General features: G+C 35.6%; 1 protein-coding gene across 1 annotated transcript; it reads right to left on the bottom strand.

The window, feature by feature from the left end:
- Positions 1-1,091: 1,091 nt before the first annotated feature.
- On the bottom strand, positions 1,092-10,726 carry LOC136815068 (E3 ubiquitin-protein ligase pellino homolog 1-like). The gene is made up of 9 exons (XM_067071511.1): positions 10,546-10,726; positions 9,796-9,928; positions 8,649-8,942; positions 7,981-8,169; positions 7,277-7,372; positions 6,282-6,380; positions 3,168-3,314; positions 2,592-2,707; positions 1,092-1,470 (listed from the first exon to the last, which is right to left on the bottom strand). The coding sequence occupies exons 1-9, from the start codon at positions 10,596-10,598 to the stop codon at positions 1,326-1,328; spliced, it is 1,272 nt and encodes a 423-aa protein (XP_066927612.1). The 5' UTR covers positions 10,599-10,726; the 3' UTR covers positions 1,092-1,325.
- Between the last annotated feature and the right edge of the window lie 4,274 nt (positions 10,727-15,000).

Here is a 15,000-nt window from a genome sequence, read left to right as displayed (position 1 = left end):
ATTTTGGCTTTGGAATCCCGAAAAAAAAAAAATAACACCGTCACACCGCGGTTTGTAGAGGTTAAAATACCGGAATACTGACAAAAAATATATATGGCTAATCACCGTCCACCATCTGATCTTAAATTACCGTTTTCTCGTCTTTTTTTGTCAAGTCCCAATGCCGTACTAAAAAATGGTCTAATCCCACCACATCGTAAAGGTACAACCCCCTGGAGACTTCACTTTCAAAATCAAACTCGGAATATTGGTCTCAATGTCCATCAAAGTTATATCATTACAATACAAATATAAATTTCCCAAAATTCATCTGATGTTCACTCACAACATTTAAAATGTATTTTGGAATAAAAGTCGGGAAAGCAAAAGGAGTCGAGAAAGCGAAAGGAGTCGGGAAAGCAAAAGGAGTCGGGAAAGCGAAAGCAGGCGGGAAAAGTTTTAAATAAAATGATTTTATTATCGCTTTATAACTTAACATGCTACAAAAAGTAAAATATACAAAATATTTCAAATATAATTCAAAAAGTTACTTCATAAAATATATAGATTTTCTATTTTCATAAAAATTATTTTTCAAAGAAATTGCTGATATAGCAAAAATGTGGCAACTTTAACACAATTAACCCAAACACGACTTGATGCAAAATCTCTGCTCATATCTATTTCGGCTTTTCGAGGTGGACCGAAAAAATTGATGGACTCAAAAATATGTTGATGTTGAAGAGTCCAAAAACTATATACCTTAAATGGGAAATTTTTTTCTGTGGCCAAGTGGTGAGATAGATGATATAGATTTTATATACTGATATCTGTCTGCGTTATTCCAATGTTATTGACTGCAATCCAGTAGCGTGGAGGGTCGACTAAAATTCGAGGCAATTTTATAAGATTTTGATTTTGGCGCCCCCTATGAAAAGTAGAGAGAAGCGAGCACGAAAATTTTGGGTTATTTTCTCTCTTTTAGGCTGAAAACTGCCATATCTAAGGTGTAAAAGAGCAAAGGGGCGCCGAAATTAGTAATCAGAGGCGTCTTTTTTGCGCCCTTTTTATTTCGGCACCCCCTAAAAAAATCGGCCCTGCCACCACGGTACTGGCAATTCCGAGTAAGCTAAACTTAAGATTTACTTTAATATGGCTCACACTATAATATCGTCCCAAATTTGAACCAGCTGCTTTTATGTCCTACAATACAGAAATTAGAGGTTAGGGCAATGGTTTACTTGCTGGTGTAGACACTGTTGTATCGTGGGTATATTTTTTTTACAAGAGAACACAAACAGACACAGACAAAAAGATTTCCCAAATCTAAAATGCCTAATACAACGTTATACAGATATAGGTATCTTGATTTCAGTCTGTGTTTGATAAATCAGCTTGATGAAGCCTTCACCTTCCAGCGGGAGAGCACAAAATGGACACGCCATGTGGAATTTGTCTTTACCAAGGGGAATCAAGACACGTGACCAGTATCTATAATAAGGGAAATAAAAGCTTCTTGAGTACTCAGTAGTAATTATTTTCTTCGTACATAACTTATCATCAAACCATTGTACTTCATCTTCCATTGAAACATGGAGGTATAAAGAAACAGGAGAAGTATGCTATTGTAACCAAGCTCGCCCTACGATTAAAAAAGTTACGATGTATGCATGCTCATAATCTCATATATCGTGCATTTTTAATGAGCTCTTTTATCCATGGATGAAATCCTATTGGCTCATTTAAGCTTTAGAAATTAGATGAGACGAGATTCATTGTTTCTGACATCAGTGTAAGAAAATATTTGGACTAAAAAAAGGCCTGTAAACTTGGCAATCCTTCATCAAATGATAAGATTTTTCGATCAATGTTTTCCTTAAGGTGAACTCTATTGCTTGATACTTTCCTCCAAATTCTCCAGCGACTTTATGTCTACACATTGAGTCTGAAATCGTGTGTGCTTATAAAGAACTTTTCATTTTCTAGCTTGAGAAAATATCTTTTCAAAACAAAATTGAGCGGATAGCGAAATGGAACATAAACTTGCTTCGTGGACGAATTCTTATCTAATTTTCGTATATTAAAAGGCGAGAATCTTCAATACTGATTATTAGAATGTTCATAGCAAACTTGAGTTCTACTAAAAAGTCTTATTTCATCGGGCGAGCTTAGAATTTCTTTTGATACATTTTATAAAAGAAATCAAAAGACTTTAACGACCAATTACCGACACATTCAACTCCTGTTTTTCTTTATACCTCTATGATTGAAACAAACATTTTTTAAATAAGGAGTAAAGCTAAAAAAACATTATCCGCCATAATTTTAGAACCCCCTCTTACATCTCCAATAGACGATATCGGCTTTCGATAAATGCAATGCATTCTGGTTTCTAGGGACTCTCAAAGGAATTATAATCTATTATAATTGATCTATTATAATTCCTTTGAGAGTCCCTAGAAACCAGAATGCATTGCATTTATCGAAAGCCGATATCGTCTATTGCCTTGATCAGAGAGAAGACGGAGGTTATTGATTAGAAGATTTCTATAATTCTTAGGCACTCAATATAACGAGAAACACTGTTTAATGCAATAACCAGAAAGCCTTACCTAGCCGTGAGTTCTGTCGTCATATGACCGCATGGTACAAATGCATGCGTCAATGGTCCATTATCGATGTAGAAATTCGGTTCCAGACCTACTTCCAGTCGTACGTATACTCCTTTCTGAAAAAAAATGCATTTAGATAGGTAGAAAATAAGTTAGTTAGTTGCCTATCATTCAATACACCTTTTCGACCCTAGTTGCACTGTCAGACGCGTGCCACTTTATTATTTAATTTACCACCCTAAACTCGATCTAATCCTTTTTACAACACTTTTTTCTATCGTCTTTAGGTGCGATAAAAAGACTGGGACGGTTTTAGGGTGGTAAAACGAACAAAAAAAAGCACGCACAGCAATTTGCGGCTAAGGTCGAAAAGGTGTATTTCAATATCAATATCAAATCTATCATCAGTTGTCGAACCAGCCAAAATTTCCGATATCATGTTATGAAGAACTTTGGGAAATGGAATTTTTAGGGATAACCCAGACCCAAAGGTTTCCAAAAAGCAACAAAAATTTTCTCAGATTTGGTGAATTTGAAAGTTTTAAAAATTCTAATCGGTCAAAATTCTACACTCACCTCCTTACAATAAGGACACTGTCGGATATCATCAAATATATTAGAATTATCTTGAATAATGGAATCGAGACCAGGGCGTGCACCCCACGTGTGATAACCATGAACATGTCCACATGTTGTGTAAACGTACGGTAACGATTCCTTGTCCTGGTCATAAACAATTTGAGATATCATTAAATGTTGAGTTACGTGAAAGCTACCCGGGGGAACTAGGGTCGGTGATTAGCGAGTTTATGTATTCGAGATAAATCGATGGGGACGGTATAAAGCATAGTTGACATATCTCCAAAATCACCGTCCACTTTGCTCGACGACGGTAAAAACACCAAAGTACCGTCATCTGTTTAGGTGAGCAAAGGCGATATAGAACCGTACATCAACTATCGACTTTGCTTTGTATCATTTCACTTACCGTCGCTCTCGATATCCTCCGATACATAAACTCGGTATTGTCGGGTATGTGCGGACCAGACCTCTGAAAACCAAAGCTTAGAGAGAATAAAAGTTACCCTAAAATAAAATCGCGAAAAAGTTACCCTTAAAGAGACTTTTTTTACTTTTTGTAGGTCCATAGAGAGACTTGGGAAGGTAAAAAAAGGATTCTCGTCGTCCGCACATACCCAGCACCTACTTTAGCCTAAGTAAACCTCCAGGGGTATTATTAAGCTTGCCTAAAGAGCCAGGTCGATATGAATCAACATAATTGCGATCACCTGATTTTTACCACAAGGGTTTTCTTTTACAGGTCATTCAATATTACTATACATTTGGGCAAAATGAGTTGATGGTGCACTCGCGTAATTGTCAAAGTAATTGCTCCGGCCTAGGAGCCTTTAATTCTCTCTTCCGACAACGACGGTCAAGGTCAAGACATTTTTTTTTGTTTATCTAATCCGATGATCTATTCCGATTTAATAAAAACGGATTATCTGGATTTCGATAATATTGCGAAAGTATTTAGAAAAAGATGGCTGCCGAAGTGGGCTTTGCTGCAAATCTCAGTTCAGTGAAAGATAGTGATCATTTTCATCATTATTCATGATGTTTTGGACATGATTTATGAGAAGTTTGATTCATACTGGTCTATAACAATGTGGAAAGACTTTGGAGAAATTTTGGCCACGAATCGTCAGCTGCTCGAGTGCTTAAATCTTGCATATGGCTAACTTCTCTAGTTTTATGGACGCACAAAACCATAAAACTCTGTAACTTGACAATGGAATGAAACTTTCAAACACACATCCATTGGAATTCGAAAGAGAATACTAAAATTACAACATTACAGTGCAAATTTGAAAACGATCTGATCAGTTTTTGTGGTGTTATGTGTATGGCTGAAAATGATCCTGTTTTGTATTCATCATTTTTTGACTGGGCGACCGTTCCTTTTGATTTTTCAAACCCGACACAGATATTTTACAAACATATCACTATGAGAATTCAATAAAGGATACTAAAACACAATTCCTGTGTAAATTTAAACAAGATCGGAGAAATTTTCACAGTGTTATGGCTGAAAATGATAGTTTTTGGACTTTGTCGTAATTTCATCACGGCTGGCGACCGTTCCTTTTGATTTTTCAAACCCGACACAGTTATTTTACAAACATATCACTATGAGAATTCAATAAAGGATACTAAAACACAATTCCTGTGTAAATTTGAACAAGATTGGAGAAATTTTCACAGTGTTATGGCTGAAAATGTTTTTGGACTTTGTCGCCAGTCTGGAAAGTGCGACTTGTGCGCCGGATATCTCCGGCGTAGATTTGAAGTGTGAGATCTGCTACCAACAACTTTTTCCAGTTAGGTTGGTGCAGCTCCGGCGTAACATTTCCCTCCTTTCCAGACTGGCTTTGTCGTAATTTCATCGCGGCTGGCGACCGTTCCTTTTGATTTTTCAAACCCGACACAGATATTTTACAAACATATCACTATGAGAATTCAGTAAAGGATACTAAAACACAATTCCTGTGAAAATTTGAACAAGATCGGAGAAATTTTCACAGTATTATTGCTGAAAATGATCCTTTGTGGACTTTATATACCACTATTTATTACATTCACACTATTGTACCATTTTATTTGGTTTATCCTACTCTCCCCAAGTATTATCCCAATAGAAAAAATAATGCTTAGCTAACAGCCCGTGGCCTCTAATTTAGGCTATTTTTCTCCCCGAAATTTTATCTGGACAATCAAATTAAGAACTTGGAAATATTGACTTCTAAATGTTTATCTCATTTAGCTCCAATTTTGAACTTTTTAGTCGAGGATGAGTGGGCGGGGGGTGGTGTTGGTTCTTTAGGCAAGAAAGTGCATGTGTAATCACTTAGAAGAGCTGAACTTTCAGCTGGTTTATTTATTCGTTAAGATTATTTCTCATACTCGCTCTGCAATAGAATTATTACTTTGCTTTCTGGTCTGTTCTGATTAGCAGTTTGTGGGGGCAACGTTCTAACACAACTAACTCAACAAGCTCATCTTTCACATCTTTTAATCTCTTAAGCCGGAGCTTCCAGCGCAGCTGGTTTATTTTCTTTCTTTTCAGACATAAATAAACTTAGGCTCTTTAAGATTTTATTAAATTTCACTGAATTTTGAGACGGAAATAATTCTCTTTAAATTTCGCTGAAAAGGAAGAAGCTTTAAAAACTTAATCGAAATTGAAACCGAATTTGAGAAGTACCAGGTTATTTTCGTCTATTTCCTATTCATTATACCCCTGTCTCATCCGAATATATCAACATTTCTAGCTGATGGACTTACGGAACTCTTGTCAGAGCAGACCAATTCATGATATGCACCACTGCAATGTCTTTTGACATTACATCACGGGATCAATAGCTCATTGGTTGGAAGTGACGTAAAAGCAGTCAATACGTCACTTTCAACCAATCAGCTATTGGGTGGAACGGAAGACATTGCAATGGTGCATATCATGAATAATTTTTTAGCCGATACATACGATCAGATCACATTGGGTAAAAAAGGTCACCTAGCCGACTGCTTTCGGAATTCAAAGACAATTGTGACAAAAAGATTAAGCACAGAGTTAAAACATGAAACCACGTTTCAAATCTTGGAAGATAAAAGAATTTAGATTAGACTTACGTTGGTTTTATTATCGAATCGTAAGGTTGCCAAACCGACTGGACATTGAACTTTCATTGAATTCAAGTATTCTCTTTTCTCAAGTAAATCACTTCGTGACTGTAATGAAAAATAATTTAGGTTGGTCATCAATCTCGTTTTTCATTTTACTGATGGACGACTTAAAATTGCAGTTTTTGACTAGCGTTATCAGAATCATAAAACAAAGAACTAAGGGACTAGGTTCAATTTTGGCTACTTTAATCGTAGAAATTTTAGCGAGACTAAATTTTACCGTATATTAGCGTGTCAGGAAAATCTTGGATTTATTTTAGCGAATCACGATTTCAAAAAATTTCGCGTGGATAAATTTTAGCGAATACTCGTATTACATTATTGACTGAATTCGTTTTCTAGCATTTCTTTGCACTGAAACCCTTCCTATTGATAAAAATGTATCAATGCAATATAACCAGAAATTTCGCGCGGATAAATTTTAGCGATTTGTCGATTCGGCGTGTTTTAGCGAGATTTATTTTAGCGAAAATAGGGAAAACTCGCTAAAACGCTAAAATTAGTCTCGCTAAAATTTCTACGATTAAAGTAGTAATTCGTGGCCAATGACACACTTGTTAAAATTTTTTGTTCGATAATAATTTCTATTGGATTTAAGTCCAGTGAAGTAGAAGCAGTAGTAGTCTGAATCGCAGTCTTCCACAAAACCGCAACTAGCCCCCCTCTCCTTGGCAAGAGCAAATTCATTAAAATCTGTTAGCTAGCCTATTGAAGTAGGTAAAGAAAGTAGTATTTAAAGTAGGAGAGATTATATATTTTTGGAGCTTTTACATCAGAGTATTCTCTGAAAAGCTTTCAAGATTTGTTGAATGAATCTAATGTAGAATTAGTAACTTTATATTCGACGTAGAAGCATCAACGATTGTCAATTTTACATGGCTATTATAGAATAAGAATGAGGAGATAGATAGATAGTAGACCAAAGTAGAACCCATACTGACCGGTGAATATTTTAGACCATTACATGTCCTCCATAACATCACAACTCCACATAAATCGATCAAAGTTCCATCTTGTAACACGTTTGAACAGTCACTCTAATGGAGAAATAAAGCATATACCCTTCACAACACACCTATAAACTGTTAGAACATGAAATGTTTTTGAGCTTTGAGCTAGTGTTAAAAATCGGCATTTCTGAGGAAAATTCAAGCACTTTAATATATGGTTGCAAATATTTTGAATTTCCTTGTAGTTTAGTATCATATAAGAGGTTATTCATACCGCTCGCATATACCAGATTCCAATTTAGCCAAATCACCCACCTACCTTAACTGGATAAATTTTGGCGTGGATTTAATTTGGCGATTGGCCAAAATAGGATTTTTGGCGGGGATTTAATTTGGCGATTGGCCAAAATAGGATTTTTGGCGGGGATTTAATTAGGCGAATTGGAAATTTTGTGACACTGAAATGGGTGAAAATTACTGAAAAATATACTAAAAAGTTGTGATTTTTCACATAATTCTCTTTTTGTTAAATTTGGCGGGGATTTAATTTGGAGAATTGCCGAATTTGGAAATTTTGGCGAGGATTTAATTTGGCGAATTTTGGCACAATTCGCCAAATTCGCCAAATTTAATCCCCGCCAAAATTTATCCACTTAAGGTAGTTATTAGAGTCATAGAGTTAAGCGTAAACTTACTGTTTTACCACGATGTTTGGCTGATCGGCAATGTCTTAATCCAAACATTTCACCTGATACTGAGACTTCTCTCCAGACCCCCGGTTTCATTTCTTTTCCCCAGTTTCCTTTTGGATGACACAACAAAACACCGTTTGTTGTTAGACCGTCGGAGAATTTTTTGCCGTTTGACCATTGTGGAGCATGTTCCTGAGAGAGAAATAATATTATTATGATTTTACAGAGAGAAAAACTGATCCGGAGAGGGGGCGTACCGGTTCAACGGTGTGACAATATTTATTTTTTTTTCCGTCGGTGTCTCGGTGTTTGAAGCAAAAAGTGACGGTATTTAGGCTGTGAAATATAAGGATTTTAACAACTCTTGAGAAAATTACGTGTTTTCGACCCCCGTACGTTGATTATCCCCTTTTTGACTTGCGGGTTTAGTTTCAAATTCTTATTCTTTGCGTGACGACAAAACGGTTTGGAAATAGAGCGCATTATCATTTAACGCACTAAAAAATTAGTTTTCTGTGTATTCAGTAAGTGAAACATTTTAGTGCGTTAAACCACTGTGAGATTTCCCTTCGGAATGGTTAAATCTTATTGGTTGAAAAGTGCAACACGTGAATCTAATGGCAAAGAATATCCCTAATACAACAATAAATTTGAGGCTAAACTTCACTTACACCAAGTACAATCTGTCGTTTGGCGTTGAAAGCGGCCGCATAGATACGCGTGCGGTGTGGTGAGCTTCGTTCTACCGTGAACCGTGCAGCATATCGTGATATGGTGCTTTGTACTAAATGTTGTTCCAGATTCTCCTTATTTCCTGGTATAGTGTCCACAACCACGTAGTCGATGAGAGGTTCAGTTGAACGTCCCATTTGGAAGAGATCAGTTTTGTTGTCTTTCTTAAAAGCGATTAAACTACCTGTGTCATTGCCACTGGAGAAGACGACAGTATCTGTTTCTGATTCCAGCTGAAAATTAAAAAAAAGATAAAGAGGATTTTCATGGTTTGTGAAGTTACGTAATTTCCGCCATTATGGAAGCAAATGTTCGATTCACATATTGGATCGTCTCTACAGTTTCGAACGTTTGCTTTCATATTTGCGTTTCCTCACGATATACATCGTATTATCATATTGCCTCTATATATTACTGTCTAGCCCGTATTTTGAACGACTCCAGTCTAAGTAAACGAGAAAATACTGTTTGGTTGCTTTCTTGGAAAGAGTAGGGGTTACTATCGTGAAGGCTTGCATTATTTTAAATACTTTATGCTAGAAATGAAGGCGAGGGATGGTCAAAAGACTCCAAGCAATCATTGAATTGTCAAGTATTGAGGGTTACTGTAGAGTCAAAATTACTGGTTATAGATCTCAAAATTTGTTTAGATACTTTGTTTAGTTTATTTTTGAAAATAAACAACATCGTGACTAATCACACTTAGATGGGTAGAAAGTTATGACGTTAGGATATTGTATCAATGTAACAATTTTAAAATTTGATGAGTAAGAGCAATTTACTAATTTTTTTTGGCAAATCATATAATTGCCATTAAGTCTAATGATACATCTTCAATAAACAACAATCAGATGATCTAAGCTTTTATATTTGGAAAATGAGCATTCAAACTTATTAAGCCTGCCCCAACTCTGGCAATCCGATTTAGCCAGAAGCAACTGAAGCTAAAAAGTTGCACAAATGTCTCCTTAACTCGTGGTCAAAATTCAGAGGGGCCATAAATAAGACGATGATGAAATCCAGAGGCTCATAGGCCAAAAAAAGTCACACCCAAAATCAGGGAGGTAGATTTAAAACTTAACTAACCATTTTTAAGGCATTCTCGTCGGCAAGATCGATTTCACGGTAAGGTTTGATTCCATTCGCTTCTTTGCGTTTTCGGACTTCGTAACTTGTTCTGTATCTGCCTTGAGCTTCCCCATGCATAGGTCCATTGTATCTATGAAAGATGATATTTTTGAAAGATGATACTTTTTATGGGTGGGTGGGCGTTCAAACTCACTGAAACCCGCCATAGCGTTCAACAATCATGACATTGACGTTAGCTGAACGTTGTTATGATTCTACGGAAAAAAATCTGTGATTAAACCTCAGGCCCTATGCTTTGATCTGGAAAGTGGAAGAGATATAGTGACTAAGGAGGCCCTCCTATGGTTTACACCGACAGTTAAGATTTTAAATCTGCCCCCCTCTAAAAATGTGATATGCCCTAAAATGGCGCTATTTCCGCTATTTCAATCTGATTTTACCCATAAATGAGGCTTTTGACTTGTTTAAATGAAAAATAAAATGAGAGGACTATGCTCCTCCACTTGCGTGGACCCTGAACCTCCATCGAGGATTGATAAAGCTGAAAACACCGAAACTATAATATAACCCCCTGAAGAATACACTTATCGGCCCTTTTTACGTCTGCCCTAACTTAACGCCGGCCATTATTAGGCCACTAGCCCAAAAATAACGCCAATAAGGGCCAGTGATAAAAGGGCCGCTAAGGTAGTAAATTACGTGAAAAATCAGCAATCACTTTATGGTATGATAAAATTTGAATCTTACCCAAAAGCAGTTAGAAAGCCATACAAGTCAGATTTTTTCTTTTTATTGTTCATGATGTTGAAGAGCTCACAATGATATTTCCAAAGTACAAGCGCAAATATAAACTCCGCTCATCCAACCAACTGTCAAGGAATCGTTGCCACCAGAAAATATTCCTTCATTTCTTAATTTTCACAGTTCTAAAGAGTTGAAGTGTTAAAATGAAATGTCAAATTTGTTGTTGTTTTGTCATTAAGAGGATAAACAAAACAACAAATAAATACACTCAGTGAAATTAAGAGGGAAGGAGACGGGTAGCCTTTTTGTGGGGTAAAGTGCGTGCTGTGCCTCAAACTTGAAATTGTTGATGTCAAAAAAATATCAGGTTTTACCAGTTTATTGTATGTGAAATTTTTAAATTAACTATTTAAGATTGACTATTTACAAATATTTCACAAATATAGGTGCCAAATAAACGGGGGGGGGGGGGGGTTGGAAAATTTTCGAAATTTTAATAAACGGGGGGGGGGGGGGACCTAATTGCCGGGGGGGGGGTCGGAAATTGTACTTCTGAAAACCCAAAAATAAGGTAAATATAGGCTAGAATCAGGCTTTTTGGAGCAAAATAAGGGGACTTCTTTTTGCCATCTAAAATGTTCTTAAAAATTAATAAACAGGGGGTCCTAATAAGGTCCGGGAGGGTCGGAAGATTTTCGAAAAATTAATAAGCGGGGGGGGGGGGAGCGTTTAAGAGTACATAGCTTTCCTTTATCCACAGACCTGTAGGACCTATAAAATTCATTCTAATTTCTGGTTATATCCACTCATGGGCCCCGGCGAGCCATTTTGAGTGAGGGGGCCAACATTTTAGAAAAAATGTCGCCCACCATGGTTGGGCGATGAAGAAAATTTTTCACTTTTTACACCCTCAAAACACCTAAAAACGATATCTATTTGGGGAGAATAAAAGTTTTTGTGGTTTCTCGGTGTATTTAAGGGCGAACACACATGTTTGAAAAAGACTTTTTATATAGATTTTTCAATCGTAAATAAAATTATTTTAGCATTCGAATTTCGCAAAACAAAGTACATATTTGAAGTCTCCATTAAATTTCGCGTTTTTTGATGTATATATGACCAAGGTAATTATTAAAACATAATTAGTAATTTGTGGAAAAATGCAAGAATTCTCCAATTTTCAAAGTGAATTCTTGAATTGCATGAGTAATTTTTCTAATTGGGCATTGAAAATTTGACATTATCTTAAACCCATGTTTTGTAATGTGTTTTCAATAATTCGCATAGAAAAGTCTTAATAGGTGAAAGTTTATAATAAAGTTTTGGCGCTCAAAGTTCACTAAAATTCCATTTTTCTACTGACGTGAGCCTTTATAGAGTGAATTCCATTGTTTGGAGCCGATAAAACCTTTGCGAATTGTTAAAATTCTTATTATACTATACACTACTTTTTGTTGAAAGCGAAATTTTCCGAGAGACTACAATACTATCCATGCAATAACGATTTAAAGGTAATTTGGTAGCATTTCGTTGCTGATAAGATTTTACAGACCAATTTTCCAGGTCTCTTTTTGACGTAACGAGCAAACAATATTTTCAATAGATAATAGAACTATAGAGTTAAATGGAACCTATAGGATATAAAAGACCTATTTAATTAAATTAAAAGAGTACCAAATGTTCAATAGATATAATGAACCTTTAGTAGGTAGATAGTAAACTTCCTTCAGTAAATGGCTTTTTAAAACAGTATTGTTCAAGATTCAAGGGCACCCAAAACTGTTCATTCAACTGCTCTTTTGTTTCAATTATATGAATGGGAATTAAAGAAATGAAAACTCTTATTTATGTCTTATTGATTTATATCGTATAATAGCCTCTTTATTTCGACAACCTATACGAAAAAGCCAAGACCCATTAATTTGGTTCTCGTTGTCATAGATACACCCGAATCGAAATTTTAGCCAGAAAGAGAAAAAACTCAAAGAATCAGCCCTTAGATACACCGAGTTGATTTGGTCTATGAAATATTCCGTTGAAATCTTTTCGTTCACGTTGAGCAGTGCTACCACTGGGGTACAACTCCGATCAAACATTTTGGCTGTCTATCGCAAGATCTAACCGTTGTATTCCTATTTTCAACAAATACTATTAGACTTCTTGCTGATGAGAATTATAATATGTAAAATTTAATCTAGACTCTAGTAGGTATTTAATATGATACACGTTTTTTATAAGAACAAACTATATAAGAACATAAGAAAATAAAAGAATTCTAAGGCTTAATATGAATTTCTTATGAAATCGAACAAAAATACTCAAAAAATGGTGAAAATAAAAATAATTCAAGGACATTTTTCGCCTTAAAACCCCAAAATTAAAGAGCAATTAAAGACTTCAAAATTCAGGATGTTCTTATAAAAAACCGTACATTTGATATCAAGGTCTGAGGAAAGATTGTGTCTGGGGAAAATCTTTGTTGTGGTTCGACAAATCTGAAACCAATAAGAAAGGCAAACTACTATCAAAATCTAATTACCCGTCCAAAGTTCTGACAAAAATCTACAAAAAGAAATATTGCAGCAAGCTTTAAATTACGAAGATTGAAATACAGCTGAGAAAGGTAGCATCATACAATTGGTTGGATAATGGGTTTCGGTGCATAATCACATAATATACCAAAATACTAGAGTGAACTTGTTTGACTGAAATTTTAAACAAATGCTGCGCCTAGTATTTTTTATACACCAATAACATATGATTGATCACATTAACTCAGAATGTACATTATTATTATGAGCAACTTTACTTTTTTACAAAAAAAAGCTGATGATGACAAAACACCTCTCAGTCCCACACCAACGCACTCTTTAAAAAATGGAATAACAAAAAATGAATTCATTTAATAAAGAGTATATGTACGGTTTTAAGAACATTTCAACATTTAATAAGAGAAGAGAATCAAACGACAAAAAGTTACTCTCACTTATAAATCACCACACAGTTAATAAAATAAACTGTGACATTTTTTAACTACCCTAAACTGATTACGAAAACAAAATCCTTCTTTATATTAAATCTGCTTGGTGTTAATACGTTGTACTACCGACGATATTAAGAAAAATCTTTCTGTTTGAAACGTCTTATTTGAGATTTTTATCTTAGTGTGTTTAGTTCCTGTGTATGCATTACTCTCTCTTTAATTAATCCATTCTTGATATGAAATAAAAAACTTTATGATGTCAGTGTGGATGGCTGGTACTTAATGCTAATTAAGATGAATGAAAAGCAATTAATTCAGTATAATCAATCATTGTTAAGGAGAGCTTTGCTATTTTTTTCTTATTTTCTTCTCTTTTTTTTTTTTGTTTGTAATGATATCATACACACGTTGTTGTGAGCTAATTAATTACTCCTTTTATTGTTCTTCTTCATTTTCACATAATTTGGTTGGTTGACTCAAAAAAAAAGTATAGCTACAGAGAAGTTGAGATTTACATACAACCCTGTCTCAACCTACCCTTATTACCCTCGATAGAGAAGTTGAGATTCACAGCCCTGTCTCAGCCTACCTTTATTGCCCTCAATAGAGAAGTTGAGATTCACAGCCCTGTCTCAGCCTACCTTTATTGCCCTCAATAGAGAAGTTGAGATTCACAGCCCTGTCTCAGCCTACCCTTATTACCCTCGACAGAGAAGTTGAGATTCACAGCCCTGTTTCAGCCTACCTTTATTGCCCTCAATAGAGAAGTTGAGATTCACAGCCCTGTTTCAGCCTACCTTTATTGCCCTCAATAGAGAGATTTAGATTCACAGCCCTGTCTCAACCTACCTTTATTGCCCTCAATAGAGAGGTTTAGATTCACAGCCCTGTTTCAACCTACCTTTATTGCCCTCAATAGAGAAGTTGAGATTCACAGCCCTGTCTCAGCCTACCTTTATTGCCCTCAATAGAGAAGTTGAGATTCACAGCCCTGTCTCAGCCTACCTTTATTGCCCTCAATAGAGAAGTTGAGATTCACAGCCCTGTTTCAGCCTACCTTTATTGCCCTCAATAGAGAAGTTGAGATTCACAGCCCTGTCTCAGCCTACCTTTATTGCCCTCAATAGAGAAGTTGAGATTCACAGCCCTGTTTCAACCTACCTTTATTGCCTTCAATAGATTCACAGCCCTGTTCTTTGATCTACAAATAAGATTGAAAAAAAACAATTCTAGAAAGTTTCCAAAATTTAGAACAGTCGAGTCTAGATGAAGTTTATAGATGCTTATAAAAATAGAGCATATACCTTTCCCTTTAAAATCAAATACAGTACCACACAGCATTTGCTACCAATAATTTGGTACTACGTCTCACTAAAATCATTTTTATTACATTTTCACTGAAAATAAGAATAAAATTGAATAGAAAGTTTAAGTTAAGATAGTTAAACGCCTTTTTATAAGAACGAAATAAATAA

This window comes from Clytia hemisphaerica, unplaced genomic scaffold (genome assembly GCF_902728285.1).
Source record: "Clytia hemisphaerica strain Z4C2 unplaced genomic scaffold, Clytia hemisphaerica genome assembly, whole genome shotgun sequence".
NCBI lineage: Eukaryota > Metazoa > Cnidaria > Hydrozoa > Leptothecata > Clytiidae > Clytia > Clytia hemisphaerica.
This window is presented reverse-complemented; position numbering and strand designations above follow the sequence as displayed.